Source organism: Myotis davidii, unplaced genomic scaffold (assembly GCF_000327345.1).
Source record: "Myotis davidii unplaced genomic scaffold, ASM32734v1 scaffold76, whole genome shotgun sequence".
NCBI lineage: Eukaryota > Metazoa > Chordata > Mammalia > Chiroptera > Vespertilionidae > Myotis > Myotis davidii.
Genome location: NW_006288892.1, coordinates 1,457,995 through 1,474,258, shown reverse-complemented (window position 1 = coordinate 1,474,258; position 16,264 = coordinate 1,457,995). Strand labels below are relative to the sequence as shown.

General features: G+C 37.0%; 1 protein-coding gene across 1 annotated transcript in view; it reads left to right on the top strand.

The window, feature by feature from the left end:
• The window catches only part of SNRNP48 (small nuclear ribonucleoprotein, U11/U12 48KDa subunit), a 19,918-nt gene that overhangs the window by 293 nt on the left and 3,361 nt on the right, over positions 1–16,264 (top strand). The window contains exons 2-6 of the mRNA XM_015562244.1: positions 2,427–2,542; positions 2,788–2,848; positions 4,192–4,266; positions 10,531–10,719; positions 11,383–11,504. Of these exons, the coding sequence (XP_015417730.1) occupies positions 2,427–2,542; positions 2,788–2,848; positions 4,192–4,266; positions 10,531–10,719; positions 11,383–11,504 (563 nt within the window). The remainder of the gene's footprint in view (positions 1–2,426; positions 2,543–2,787; positions 2,849–4,191; positions 4,267–10,530; positions 10,720–11,382; positions 11,505–16,264) is intronic.

Genomic DNA, 16,264 nt, shown 5'->3' with positions numbered 1-16,264 from the left:
CTTCGTCCTGCCGCACGGATGCGCGGGGGCACCAGACTCCGAGCCGGGAGAGCTTGGGTCTCGGTTCGCCTTTCTCTGCCCAAACTGTCCACCTCCGGCCGGGAGAGCGCCGAGCCTGGAATGACGAAGGGCATCCCCGAGAGAGGGTGGCTAGCAGCCCTGCTGTACGTGAGCGTTGTTTGAGAAAATGCAGGCAAGTGTGTTAGCGACCACTTGTGATTTTCCAAAAGGCCTGGCGGGAGGGAGGGTGTTCTAAGGATGGTGGGTAGGGGTCTGGGCCGGCCATTTCAAAGAACCTATGCACATCTTTTTTAGTGAGGGCAGTGGGGGAGGCAGGGGAGCATTTTGAGTCTGGGCATGTCGTAATTAATATCTACCTTTTAATAACATGTTAATTGCTTCCACTTATTGAACACTTGCTGTGTACTAGGCCACGTTTGAATTGCCGTATGCATATAAACTCATGTATAACTTAATCTTCACCGTAGCTTTGTGAGAGAGGCACTGCTATTGTACCCATTTTATAGATGAGGAAACGGAAGCAAAAAGAGGTTAAAAATCTCGAGTAACTTAATACGGTCAGTAAAGGCAGACCTGGGATTCAGACTAGCCGTAGTGTGAGGAATGGAATGGACAGCAAGCCTGGAAGCGGAGGGCGGTGTGGGCAGACCCAAGAGGGCTTGCGGGGGATAAAGAGTGATGGAAGGAGACTTGACCTGTGGTGAACACATAATACAGTATACAGATGGTGTATTATAGAATTGTATGCCTGAAACCTATGTAATTTTACTAACCAATGTCACTCCAGTAAATTCAGTAAAAAAGTAAAAAAAAAAAAAAATGACTGGAAGTGGAGCAAGTAGTTAGGTAATGGCTCTTGTAATCCATGATATCCTGAATTGGGGAAGTGGTAAAATGGATGGATTATGTTCAGGGATTTCAGAGTTATTTAGGAGTAGCAAGGATAGATAGGTGGTTGATTAGATGTGGATGATGTGGGAGAAGAGGCAGTTATCTGCTTGAGCAAGTAGGACCTTTTTACTGAAATAGGAAAACACAAGATGAACAGATTTGGGATCAGGAAACCATGAATATAATGAATTTATTTTTGGTCATGTTGAAATTTAGTATCTTTAGTGTAAAGTGCTCAAGAGAGAAACAAGGTTTAAACTAGCTGTAGATTTTGGGAGTCATCCCTATATAGTGAAAGTTGAAGCCATGAGTTCTTCTAGTAAGTATGTATCAAATGGCAAAGGCCACCCGTGGTTAGACTGGCATGAAACACCAGCATTTAAAGGGGGACAGGTAGTGAGTGGTACATACATACAATGGAATATTACTCAGCAATAAAAAGGAAGGAAATCCTGCCACTTGGGACAACGTGGATGGACCTTGAAGAAATTGTGCTACGTGAAATAATTCACACAGAGAAAGATGAATACCTTCTGATTTATATGTGGAATCTAAAAAAACCAAAACAAATGAATAAGCCAAACAGAACAGAAACAGACTCAGATATACAGAACTAGCTGATAGTTGCCAAAGAAGTGGAGGTTGGGAGTTGGAAATTAAGTAAAAAAAAAAAAATGTATGTGTAGCCCAGGTATATAAGTTCCCTCTGGAAAAAAAAAAGAAAAGAAAGGGGGACAGGTAGAACAAGGCAGACATCTTTAGAGGAGACCAGGTAGAAGGAACCAGAGAAGCAGAAGGACCATGAAAAGTGTATCAAGATGACAGAAATAGACAATTGGTTTGTGACCTTCTAAGCATTCAAATATTAATAAGGACTATGATATGTGCTTTGGCTATAGTAGCCAGAAGGTTGTTAGTGACCTTCTGATTGATGGGTGAGGTTGTTGAGGCAGTGAATGTGAACAGATCTTTCCGAGTTGGGCTTTGATAAGGTGGAGAGGGGGCAAAGGCTATAGGGAAAGGTTTTTAATTTTTAAAATTTATTTATTTTGTATTCTCACCTGAGGATATGTTTATTGGTTTTAGAGAGAGAGGAGGAAGGAAAGAGGAAGAGAGGGGGCGAGAAAGGGGGGAGGGAAGGAGGGAGGGTAAGGAGAGGGAGGAGAGAGAGAGAGAGAGAGAGAGAGAGAGAGAGAGAGAAAGAATGAATGAATTGGTTGGGTTGGTTGCCTCCCATACACACCCCAACTTCCAACTGGGGATTGAACCTGCAACCTAGGTATGTGCCCTGATTGGGAATCGAACACCCAACCTTCTGGTGTGTGGAATGATTGGCTGGGGCTTTTAAAAAGTTTTAATATGCACATAAACTCAAGCAGGGTGTTGGGAGAGGCCTGCAGAAGAGGACATAACTGGATAGTACCACTTTATAAAGTAGTAAACATTTCATGGTATAATTATTTAAATCTTTAAATATTATGTACCTTTTTCCTTTGATTCTGTTTGGTTTTTATAGGATGAAGTTGTGGTATGTCCTTATGATTTCAATCATCACATGCCTAAATCATCTTTAGCAAAGCACATGGTATCATGTAGATTGAGGAAACTGGGCTACACCAAAGAAGAAGAGGTATGCGTGTGTCATATAATTCATGCATTAATAAATTCACAATATATGGAAGTATAGGGTGAGGTTTTCTGACATGAAATAATACTCATTTGTGGGATAGAATGGTACTAACCTAATTTCACAAATCATTGCAAGAGATATTTCAGTGATACTAATCTATTATTGGTTTATGTCAAATCTTAAAATAGTTAATCATCTGATTCTCAAGAATACTGACTTTTTTTGTTTGTCTTTTTACTGTTTAGGATAAAATGTATAATTCTGAATTTTTCTATGAGAATCTGAAGATACCTTCAATCACTTTGAGTAAGTATTAGTAGATTATAATTTTTAAAATATCTTACTATATGTATGTATTGATAATTCATTTTTTAATTATCAAAAGAATGGACTTTATAAGTATGCTTATGATTAAGGACATTTTTACCTTAAGAGAATGTAGGATTGATTAATGTATAGTGAAACTAGTTTTTGTAATCTGAAAGTTAGAGACCAGGCCTGTTATATTAATAGTAAGTGAAAATCCTGGAAAGCTTTGTACAGTAGGACAGACACCTTTTTTCTTAGTTATAACAAAAATCTGTCCACTCAACACAGTTTGAAGACAGGACTGAAGATGGAAATGTGTTCTAAGACAGCAGTCACCAACCTTTCGGACCTCATGGACCACCAGTGGTCTGTGGGCTACCGGTTGGTGACCGCTGTTTTAAGAGGTTGAAATCTTGGGCTCTAAAATAGAAGGCCCTGATTCAGCTCCTGGTTTTGTCACTAACAGATGTGTAACTTTCAGCAAGGTAATTAACCTGTTTGTTGTCCAATTTCTTTATAAAATGGGAATGATGGTATTTGCACTTTTTAAAAAATGTATTTTTATTGATTTCAGAAAGGAAGGGAGAGGGAGAGAGAGAAACATCAATGATAAGAGAGAATCATTGATCGGCTGCCTCCTGCACACCCCCTACTGGGGATCAAGCCCACAACCCAGGCACGTGCCCTTGATCAGAATTGAACCTGGGACCCTTCAGTCTGCAGGCCGACACTCTGTTCACTGAGCCAAACGAGCTAGGGCAGGGTATTTGCACTTTTATGAAGATTAAATGATACATGTAATATTCTTAGAATAGTGCTTGACACAGTGGGATTCAAGAAATGTTACATATTATTTGTTGCTAAAATTTGTAGCGGCTACTGATTTGTGCCTCATTATGTTTTCTGAACCACCTGAACTCTGGTTACTTACTAGGATCTAGCTAGATCTGAAAGAATTTCTGCTTTCAGATTACCTAGGCCAGTGGTTCTCAACCTGTGGGTCGCGACCCCTTTGGGGGTCGAATGACCCTTTCACAGGGGTCGCCTTAGACCATCGGAAAACACACATATAATTACATATTGTTTTTGTAATTAATCACTATGCTTTAATTATGTTCAATTTGTAACAATGAAATTGGGGGTCACCACAACATGAGGAACTGTATTAAAGGGTCACGGCATTAGGAAGGTTGAGAACCACTGACCTAGGCAGTGATTGGGGGCGTTGCCTCTCTTAAGATTTTAAAGGTTTGTGTGTCTAAAGAACTTGGATTGGAACCAGTTAATAATCTAATCATGGACACTGATGATTCATATTGTGTTTGGATTTTTTTTGACAGATAAGGACTCACAATTCCAGATAATTAAACAAGCTAGAACTGCAGTTGGAAAAGATGGTGACTATTATAATCAAAGTAAGTGGCATCATAGTTTGAGCTAAATAATGAATAAAACTATTTTTCTCCCACAAGCACACATGTTACTAATTTTTAAGAAAAATCTTGTGAAAACAATTATATCGGAAAGGTTAAGTTTTACATATTAGACTACTGTGCTTGGTGTCAGCTTTATTTGTTAGATATTTTCTGCTCAAATACACAAGTCTGACTAGGACACTGTCTTAGGACTTCATGCTTTGGAATTTCCTAATAGATTAGATGGCCTTATAGATCATTTTTAAAATTATGATTATTTAGTTAATAAATCCCATTTAGTGAGACTGTTTTACCCTGAGATTTCCTCTCTTTAGGATTAGTCCATTGTTAAATGTAATACTGAAATGAACATAAAAGGAAAGTCTTAGGCTAAAAGAGATTAGTTCCCACAGCTGCCCCTCAAAATAAAATGCAAAGTATTACGTACAATTTCAGAGGGTTTGTGGATCCTTTTATGCCCAGTTTTGGAGCTGGATTAAGAGTTTCTTTCTGGGGCTTATGTCAGCAGAGACTAAGTTAGAATTTTTAAGTGTGAGCTTCTAGGAAATTGAAAGAAAACTTAATCCATCAAAAACATAGAAGGTAAAGGAGTAAATAGATTTAATAGATTTTGAGCCCTAACCGGTTTGGCTCAGTGGACAGAGTGTCGGCCTGTGGACTGAAGGGTCCCAGGTTCGATTCTGGTCAGGGGCATGTACCTTGGTTGCGGGCACATCCCCAGTAGGAGATGTGCAGGAGGCAGCTGATAGATGTTTCCCTCTCATCGATGTTTCTGACTCTCTATCCCTCTCCCTTCCTCTCTGTAAAAAATCAATAAAATATATTAAAAAAAAGATTTAATAGATTTTGAACCTAGATAAAACATCTAAGCTAAACATGAATGGCTCCTTTTTATAAGGATTTGAGTTGTTTTTTGAACCTTCTGAAGGTAGCTTTCCCCAGACATCTTACCTTTCTTTCCTCACTCTTCTGAATTATATTCACCAGCCCATTATTACGGTTTGTTTTTTTTCTTGTTAAGTTCAGGGTCTTAGCCCATTTTTCTAAGCCAATATCTGGGCTCGATTTCTCCCTAAGTGCCCTGTAGCTTCGGAAGGAGGAAGTCCCTTACCTTTAGTCTGCATTACATTGTTTCCTATAACAGCAGAAGCACATTGTATTTCCTGTTTTGAAGCTCCTGTTTTTATGTACTTTTGTGCTGAATTCCAGGTTTTTCTCTTTGAGGGAGACATTTGACTTTCTCTTATTGAAGAGTTTACTGAACCCCTATTATTGGTTCTACCCACTGTCCCTGTTAATCAACCAATTAATAAGTAGAGGATTTTTTTGAGGTGTTAATTGTTAAAAGACTTTATTTGACCTTACCTAGTTAGATAGATTTACTGAATTTATTAGAGTTTAACAAGAACTTGGAGATCATCTAAGCTAGTGTCTGCTTTTTACTGAAAAGGAAACAAACCCTGACTGATAGAGATGATGAGGTTCTGGTGTCTTTGTTCTAAAGGTCCTTAATACTTTTAAGAGATTGTTTCCAAAGCCCTGTTATATATTTTATTACTCCTTCACAATAAACTTGTGATAGGTTGGATGAGTATTTTCCCCTCCATAGTAGGTGAAGAAGTAGAGGCACACATAACTGAATTGACACTCCTTTGCTAGATAATAGCAAAGCTGGATCCAGAGCCAAGTTCTGAATTTTGGCCCAAACACTCTACATTTAGTGATATTTGTGGATTCTACATAATTGCTCAAATATATTCATTATTTATTATGTCTATCATGATTAATTAAAAGAATGTCACAAACTTCAAATCCGTACATAATATTACTATTAATACTGTTCATTTGGGTGAGCCTATTTTAAAGAAATAAACTAGTTGCTTGGCCTCATACAAATGACACCTTTTCTGAGTTTACTTTCTTATCTGTAATATAAAACTATCTCCTATTTGTTGTTTAGAACAATAGAAAGCAATATTAAGATGAAATGGGTGAGAATTATATATATGTGTAATTACTCATATAGGTATATAAGACTAATTTTCTAGATCATTTTCTAATCTGAGGTTTTTATATAAGAGTAATAAGGCAGATTTGGACATTGAGGTTAGTTTTTTATAAAAACAAATAATCACTTTGAATGAATACTTCTTTCAGTACATTAAGAGGACATTTTATTTGATTTTGAATTTTTGTACTAGCTTAAATTAAGATTTAACTGTTAAGAACTATTTTTATATGATCTATAACCCTCTTTTTAAAACTATTTTTCATCTTGTGTAGAGTTCTGCATTTCCTCAACAGAGATTATTTTTGTAGTTTACTTATACCTAAACATTTTACTCCAGGACAAAAATCTCTTTAATATCTTTTTTTTTATGTGTTTATTTTGAGGGAAGACGACTCACATGAACAATTTTACATTTTTTCATGTAATTATTATTTTTTTGTTATTCACTAAATTTTAAGTTTTTTTTGGTACGGTTATATATTTATGTTTTCATTTTATCAGTCTTATTAGGTCTCTATTCATTAATCTTCCTGAAAGCTTAAATAACCATTAGATCTACTTACTTATTTTTAGATATAGTTACTTTGGTTAATTTTGTAACCAAGATATTAACTTCAATCATAAACAATCATTTTATATTTAGTGGCTTATCTTTTTCCTTCTGTATTAAAGATTCAAGTTGTTATACTTAAATTTCATGACATACAGTTGATCTTTGAACAACATAGGTTTGAACGCATAGGTCCACTTATATGTGGATTTCTTTCAATAAATACGGTTGGTCCTCTGTATTTGTGGGTTTTGCATCCATGGTTTTGGCATCTGAGGAGGATACCAAAATAGTATTTTTGATCCACAGTTGGGAATCCAGGGATGTATTGTGCTACACCATTTTATATAAGAGACTTGAACATCCACAGATTTTGGCATGAGTCATGACCGTGATTTGAAGATCAGGGTACTATGGCTAACAAACCCTAAAGAGATAGAAATAGAGTAGTTCTAAAGCTAATCTGTTCCTACCACTTGTGAAACTTTGGCAAGTCATTTTGCTTCTGTGAGCTGTAATTTATCTCTAATGTTAAGAAGTTGACTCTGAATTCTCTCTAAAATTCTAAATATGTATCTCAGAAATAGTACCTCTTGTTAATAAATAGTATAGTATTTCATATGTTTAAGATGCCCTATGATGGCAAAAGTGACTAACAAAGAAGAATTGAGAATTAGAGTTACTAAAAAGTAGATTAGAGTGTCAGTTCAGGGTGATGAAAAGCTCTGGAGATGGAAAGAAGTGATGGTTGCACAGCAGTGTGAATATACTAATGGCAATGAACTGTACACTTTAAAGATGGTTAAAATGGTAAATTTTATGTTACGTATGTTTTACCACAATTAAAAACTATTATACAGAAAAGTAGAAGTTCACAGAATTGGTATGATTACAGCACATTGAAGTGCACTCTATCTAAAGCATAGAAACTTGTGTTAGAAAATTTACATTTTATGGAAATGTAAACTTATGTAAGTGTGTTTACCCTTTATTTTTTCTCAGAAATATTTATGTTCTGAATAATTTGAATGCAGTTTATTGTTTAACTTTTCCTGTACTTTTTCTTTTTCAGTAATTGGGGTGAGTATAAAGAGGAATTAGGAACCTGAATGTACTCCTTATTTAAAGATATGCAGTATCCTTTTTGCAAATGATATCCTTTTAAAAGTATCATTCAAATTTCTAAACTTTATCTTAGTCACTGTCACAGTATTACAGTCTTGATTTGGAATTTTAGTTGAATTTTCAAAGAATTTAAGTATCAATCTTCATATAGAAATTTAAGATGAATAAAGAAAACTCCAATATATTTCAAAGAGGAAATTATATTTCTTTGTTTGAAAAATAACAGGCAAAGATTTATGTGGAGCTTGTTTATAACACAGTCATGCACTGCAGTTATGCATGTTTTGGTATGCAGTGATCTGCATATACCATGGTGGTTCATAAGATTATAATGGGTTATAAGCAAAAGTTTGTGATATTTAAAGAAAAGGCTGGACCCAACTAGGATGTTGAATTTACTGCTAGTTCTGTCTGGGTGGTTTAAATAGACAAGGAGGCTTGGCATGTTGTCTCCTTGCCTGCACCCTGCCCCTGCCTGGGGCCTAGAGTTGGTGAAGGAGGGGAGCCCAATAGCTCCCTGCCCCCACCCCCTGGCACCCACCCCTGCACACACATTAACACACACTAAAGCTCATAAACTCACTTTCCTTCCCTCTGTCTGTTTCTCTTTGTCTCTCTTTCCTCCCAATTCTCTGCCCTCCCCCCATCTCTGTCTCTCACTCTTTCTGTCAAGGGCCCTCTCTTTCCTTCTCCTGTCTTCCCCCTTTTATTCTCATTTTAAGTTTTATCTGTGTCTCTTTTGATCTCTGCTTCTGCTCTCCCCTTCTATTTCTCCCTTCTTTCCCTCCTTCTGATGTCTACTCTCTCTCCCTCCACAACCCTTCCCGACTCCCCCACCCCCCCCCGCAAGCCACACGCCCACACACACTTGATCTTTTACACAGTATTTTTATTCTACCTTTTAAAGGTTTAGCCATGTTTAGATACACAAATACCATTGAGTTACAGTTGCCTGCAGTATTTAGTACAATAATAACATGCTGTGCAGGCCTGTAGCCTAGGAGCAATAGGCTATACCACAAAGCCTAGGTGTGTAGTAGGATATACCATCTAGGTTTGTGTACTCTGTGATAGTCCCACAACAATGGAATTGCTTAACGACACATTTTTCACATTTCTCAGAACATATTCCCCTCATTAAGTGGAGCATGACTGAACATTAGTGTTTTCTAATCTTTTCTAATTTTTCTTCCAGACTTTGTAGCCTATATTCAAAGGAATTAGGTTTATCAAAGCAAACTCATTTTTTAAATGTTTTAACATCTGGCTGCACATAAGCGCTTTTCCTAGTGTCTATCAGAACTGGAGTAAAATTGATTGACTTCAAAGGAAACCTTTCTTCCCCACTAATTCAAAATCCTTTGACTTGCACATTTAAGTTATCTATAGCTGTTAGACCACAGACTTTATTCAGTGTAGCTATTCTCTTAATTTGTAGACAAATATAAAGAAATCTTTTGTGTCTGTGTTGCGATGCTTAGTTTATAGTATGCTTTTATTTGATTTTTTTTTGTGTGTGTGTGTCTTAGGAAGTCAGCAAAGCTAGTATCAAATATAAGTATCAGGGAAGAGCTACTAATTTTATATTGTTCTATGAACCAGAGTTATTACTATAGGGTAACCTAGCAAACATTAAAAGGGTTTATTTGGTAGCTCATGTTCTTTGCATTAGTGAATAATGAGTCTGGGACTATCGTTTTAAATTGCTTTATTTACAGTTACAATAATTTTTTATTTCTTTGAGAAAATTTGATTCTCAAAACAAAATTTTTCTTCAAAGTTTAATACATCATATCAAGGTATTGTATTTACTCTTTTTCATTAATGAGCAGATTTTAGAAAGTTCTGTAACTGTTGTGGGGGCACTGCTGTTAACTTTTTTCAGTTAACTTGGTTAAGCCAATATGCTTCCTTTTCAGAAAATTAAAACAAGTTTAGTCTCAATGTAACCTGTCTTTCTCTGGTCTGAGGAAGTGTGGGATTTCTGCTACTTAATTGTTTTTGGTCCGTAGCTCTGAGTCATTACACAAATGTGATATATTGTTAATGTGGAATGAGTAGCTTGATGTCTTATATAAAAAGGACATTTTAAATACATTTTTCATATTTCTATAATTTATTTTCAATGGAATTATAATATGTATTACCTATTAAAAGTCTCTCCCCATCAGCTTTTATGGAAAAAAACATATGCACAGAAAGGAAGTTAATACCTACTTTTATAGCGTGGGTAGCCTTTGAAAAATTGTTAACCAAAAGGTTTTCTTATGAACATTGTCTTATGATAATTACTGCCTGCCTTCATGGGATCTGTTTTAACATTGTTGGAGAGAAGAGCGAATATCCACAGTATATCCTGTATGTGAATGTAGCATTCAGGATAAAGTCATTGTTTTATCATTTGTTATATAGATTGATATTTTGTAATTTAGGCATACTATGAAAAAAATTTGTGTTCATACTGCATTACTATAGTGCATGTTTATAGATAAGTAGTAAATCTTAAGTCCACAATGCTTCATGTATTTTTATTTTTGTGGTTTTATTTTTACTTTAGGGATTTATTCTTCATTACCTGTCGAAGTTCCTCTGAATCACAAACGATTTGTTTGTGATCTGACCCAAGCTGATCGTCTTGCTCTCTATGATTTTGTAATTGAGGAGACAAAGAAAAAGCGCTCTGATTCTCAAATTATCGAAAATGACAGTGATCTCTTTGTAGACTTGGCTGCAAAAGTCAATCAAGGTTTGAGATGAATATCATAGTTTTATATTTCTTAATAGTTATTCCATTCTTTGCTGTTATTAAGATATATCATTTTATCAGGCCGTTTTAAGAATAAGATGGTTGCCGAAACCGGTTTGGCTCAGTGGATAGAGCGTCGGCCTGCGGACTGAAGGGTCCCGGGTTCGATTCCGGTCAAGGGCACATACCTGGGTTGCGGGCACATCCCCAGTGGGAGATGTGCAGGAGGCGGCTGATCGATGTTTCTCTCTCATCGATGTTTCTGACTCTCTATCTCTCTCCCTTCCTTTCTGTAAAAAATCAATAAAAAATATATATATATAAAAAAAAGAATAAGATGGTTTTGTGTCATCTGATATTCACGTATAAAAGATGTTTATTCAGTAGTGAAAGTTTGCTCTCTGATTTTACATTAAGCAAAGCATCCTTCTGTGAGAATGTTACAGCTGTGCTGTTGCTGTAATCTATGTACCTAAACAGTTTTATGTTCAACTGATGACTGGAGAAAAGGAATGGTATAAAACTTAGCCCATTTATATAATGTAGAATTTTTAGAATATTTTTAACATAGTTTGAAACATGTTAAAATGTGATTGTGGTGTTCCTGTTAATTTTTAAGAATGTAAATTTTTCTAAGGATGTAATAATTTTATTTTTTATTAGATAATAGTCGAAAAAGTCCAAAATCTTACCTTGAAATCTTGGCAGAAGTGAGGGATTATAAAAGAAGACGTCAATCCTATAGAGCTAAGAATGTTCACATAACCAAGAAATCATACACTGAGGTAAGTTTTATATAATCTTGTAGAGCTTTGTTGAGAACAGACATTTCCTTTATGTAGATTTCTAAATCTGTTCTATGGATTTCCATAGTTCCTTGGAGATTTTCTGAAAAAATAAGTATCTTCAAGCTAGACACACCTGATCTATAGTTGCTTTATCACTTTCAGATCCACTCCTTGCCAGACAAAGGCTTTTTAGGATACAGAAACCTTATATAAAGAGGTTGTACAATCTTTAAAAAATACCTACTTTTGAGAAAGTGATAAGAAGATTTTAGATTTTGGCTTTAAACATACCTGGTTGCTTAAGTTTTGATTCTGCTGCTTATCATTACTGTTTGACTTGGGCAAGTTATTTGAGGTTTTTAAGAATGATTTAAAAAAGACTTATCACAGTATAGACTTTGGAGGGTTGTTACAAGAATTGATTGAGATTATACATGTGGATATAAATTGCTCAATAAATAGCTATAGTTCTTTGGCAGAAATTTTAGTGTGTTTTTATGTACTCTGCTAAATATTTAGACAAGAAATGTCTTGGTATAAATTATTTATAATTTATTTAACTAATATATTTTTATTGATTTCAGAGAGGAAGGGAGAGAGAAAGAGAGAGAGAGAGATCAATGATGAGAGAGAATAATTGATCAACTGCCTTCTGCATGCCCTACATCGAGTCGCAACCTGGGCATATGGCCTGACCAGGAATTGAACCATCACCTCCTGGCTCATAGGACACTCAACCACTGAACCAAGCCAGTGGGGCCTTGCTGCCCTTCTAATAGGCACTCACTGAGTCTGCAGGAAGTATTGTTAGCCATTGAGCAAACCGGTTAGGGTTAAGTTAGGGTTTTTCAAAATTCTGACATGCCGAGCTCAAAAGGTTCGCCATCACTGTAGGTTAATGCTTAACCCCTGAGCCACGCCAAATTATTTATAATTTGTATAATTATATAACTATATTATAAAATTATGATTAATTTGATTAATCGCTTGATGTTTATCTAGATTTATTTTCAGATGTCATTTACTGGGTAGAGTTGATGAATTTTTTGATACATGAATTACCTTGCCCAGATTCTAAATAATTTCCTCATCAAAACCCTAATTGTTTCCACAATATTTTTCTTTTCTCTATGATTTCAAAGACTTCCCACAATCTGGCCTCATTCTACCAAGTATTTTCTTTTGCATATGTCTTAAATTATGTCTGTTTTACATAGCTTTATTCTTACCTCCACATTTCAATACATGTTGTTTTCTCATCTGACATGCTCTTGTTTTGCTGTTTTAATTATTTTTTCCTGTTACATAAGTTGCAGGTGTACACCATTATATTTTGATATTTATAGCTACTACAAAGTGATCATCTCTACTAGTAAAAGTCTAGTTACTATCTTCTCCATACAATTGACCACTTTCCTCCTTTCGCTCACTGTGCAACCACCAATATGTTATGTGTATCTATGAGATTTTGTGTTGTTTTTTTTTTTTTTTGCTCAATTGGTTTGGTTTCTAAAAGATTTCACATGAGTGAAGTCACTTTTATTTGTCTTTCTCTTCCTGCCTTATTTTGCTTACATTATACCCTCAGGGTCCATTCCTGGCTTATTTTGCTTACATTATACCCTCAGGGTCCATTCATAGTGCCACAAATGGCAAGATCTCATTCCCTTTTATGGCTCAGTAGTACTTTATTATGTGTATGTGACATCTTTATTCATTCACCCATCAGTGGACATTTTGGTTGTGTCCATTTCTTAGCTATTGGAAATAATGCTGTGACAAGCATAGGGGTGCATATATCTTTTTATTTTTATTTTTAAAATACATATTTTTTAAAATAAATCTTCATTGTTCAGATTATTACAGTTCCTCCTTTTCCCCCCCAAAACTCCCCTCCACCCAATTCCCACCCCACCCTCTGCCCTTACCCGCCCCCACGGTCCTCATCCATAGGTGTACGATTTTTGTCCAGTCTCTTCCCGCACCCCCCACACCCTTTTTCCCCCGAGAACCTGATTTCTAGCCTTAAACTCTTTGGCCCTCCTCATGGAACCCCAGTGGGATCTGTGTGTATATGGGGATCAAAGGAGCTCCCGTCCCCCCAGACTCTCTCTCCTCTTCCTAGTCTGTCCATTGAAAAAGGTTTATGATATGCCAACGTGAAAGGGATAGCCAGTTGTATCAGAGCGCAGTTCCACTCCATTTGCTGGGCAAGGCCACAAGTCAGGGTCCCCCATAACACCACCAGACATCAGCACGGGGTTTCGGCATGCAACATGATGGGCTTCTGAGGATACTCGGCCATTTACGCATCCGGATAAATTCCCCATAAACTCTGAGTACTGTTCCCCATGCGCGCTCCCCCCTCCCCCCTCTTGAGAGGTAGGAGGTATAGTTTATGTCAGAGGACAGGGCTGGATCATTTTGGGGGGTCCTTGCTCTTTACCTCTGTTGAATGGGAACAACAGGGAGAGAGTCTTACAGGAGCGTTTCCCCAGGCGGTTTCCTTCTGATACAGGGCAAGCATATATTCCATCCCGTTACGGTCTGAGGTCCATCCGGTCCATCCGAATGGAAATGGGACCACTTGGGTTTCTCACCTTACTGCCACACAAGTGTAACAGTCGCTTTTATTTAGGGCGTGTACAGAGTGTTTAATCTCTTTCACCCAGGCAATCATTCCCTTATATCCTACTTTGACTTGCCTGGTGGTGACAGTGGCCTAGGGGATCTTGTCCTGTGACATCTCCTAAATCCTGTCTTAGCCAATTTTTTGGCCTATAGGCTGAAATATCCAAGTCATTCAAGTTATCTATAATCAGCTTAACTGGGTAAGCATGATTCTGATTGTACACATTTCCCCAGCCCACATTGTAAGCCCCTGCAATTTACCAGATCCCTAAAGCAGATAGTTTACAGTTTCTTTAGTGTTAATTTCAAGGGCATATGTCCTGGTATGGATGTCCAAGTTGCGGTGTCTCCACAGAGAAGCTGGTGGTCCACCCATAACCCGTGTGTAATGGGTCAAACCTCGTTCTGCAGTCTGATAGCCTCGAACAGCATCCTAGGCATTCAATAGTCTTTTTTTTAAGTTAATAGCAACTTACTTTTGAACACATTCCCAAGGTTTACATTTTTACTCCTCTGCCCATTTTATATTCTTGACAACACATTTTCTATGTTTATCTTTTCCTTAGTTGTAATTTTATTTACTTTCACTTGTTTTGTCTTTTAACCTGGATATTTGCTTTATATATGATTGATCTGATACATTTACTGTATATTTACCTTTTCAAGTGTGTATGTATTTTAACTTTTCAAGAGTGTTTGTTTTTTTATTAATTAGTGCCTTTTCTTTTTAGCTTAGAAAAGTTCATTTAACATTTCTTGTAAGATTGGTTTAATGGTGATGAACTCTTTAAGCTTTTGCTTATCTAGAATACTCTTGATCTCTCTTTCAGATGTTAATGTTAACCTTGTAGGTAGAGAATTCTTGGTTGGAAATTTTTTTCTAACAGCACTTTGAATATGTTATGGCACTCCCTTCTGGCCTATAGAGATTTGCTGAAAAAAAATCTGATAGCCTTATGGGGTTTGCCTTATCCTTCCAATATAATAAAACCCTAATATGCAAAGTGACCGAATGGCGGAATGACCAGCAGAATGACCGGTCGCTATGACACGCACTGACCACCAGTGTAGAAGCTGCCTCCTGGTGGTCAGTGCATTCCCACAGCAGGAGGACTGCTCAGCCAGAAGCCGGGCTCACAGTTGGTGAGCACAGCTGAGTGGTGGGAGCCTCTCCTGCCTCTGCTGCAGCGAGCGGTAAGAAGCGAGTCGGGCCAGACTGCAAGAGGATGCAGGCCAGGCTGAGGGATCCCTTCCCCCCCCTCCCCCCAGTGCAAAAATTTCGTGCACCAGGCCTCTAGTATGTAATAAGTTGTTTATCTGTTGATGCTCTTAAGATTCTCTTTATCCTTAACTTTAACATTTAAAAAATTTTTTTAAATTGATTTCAGAGAGAAAGGGAGAGGGAGAAAGAGAAATATCAATGATAAGAATCATTGATCAGCTGCCTCTTGCATGCCCCCTACTGGGGATTGAGCCCACAACCCAGGCCTGTGTCCTTGACTGGAATCGAACCCGGGACCCTTCAGTCCACAAGCCGATGCTCTTATCCACTGAGTCAAACCAGCTAGGGCAACTTTAACATTTTAATTATGTGTTTTGGTGTGGTTCTTTATGGTTTCATCTTGTTTGGAACTCTGGGCTTCTTTTACGTGGGTGTCTGTTTCCGTTCCAAGATTAGGGAAATTTTTCCATTTTTCCTTTAAATAACTATTCTGGCCCTTTCTCTCTTCTCCTTTTGGGACCCTTATAATGTGGATATTATTCCACTTGATGTTGTCACAGAGGTCTCCTGAGGTAGTTTCTCTTTTTAAAATTCTTTTTTATTTTTATTTTGCTGCTCTGTCTGGGTGTTTCATTGCTTTCTCTTCCTACTCACTGATTTTTACTTCTACTTCATCCAGTTTGCTGTTGAACCCCTCTAGTGTGTTTTCCAGTTCAGTTATAATTTCTGTTTTGGTCCTTTTTTATATTTTCTGTCTCTTAAAGTTTCATGTTCATCTGCAGTACAGTGAGCAATTTTATGATTATTATTTTGAAGTCTTTGTCAGGTAGGTTGCTTATCTGTTAAATTAAGGTATTTTTTCTGGGTTAGTTTTGTTCTTTGGTTTGACCCATATTTGTTTCCT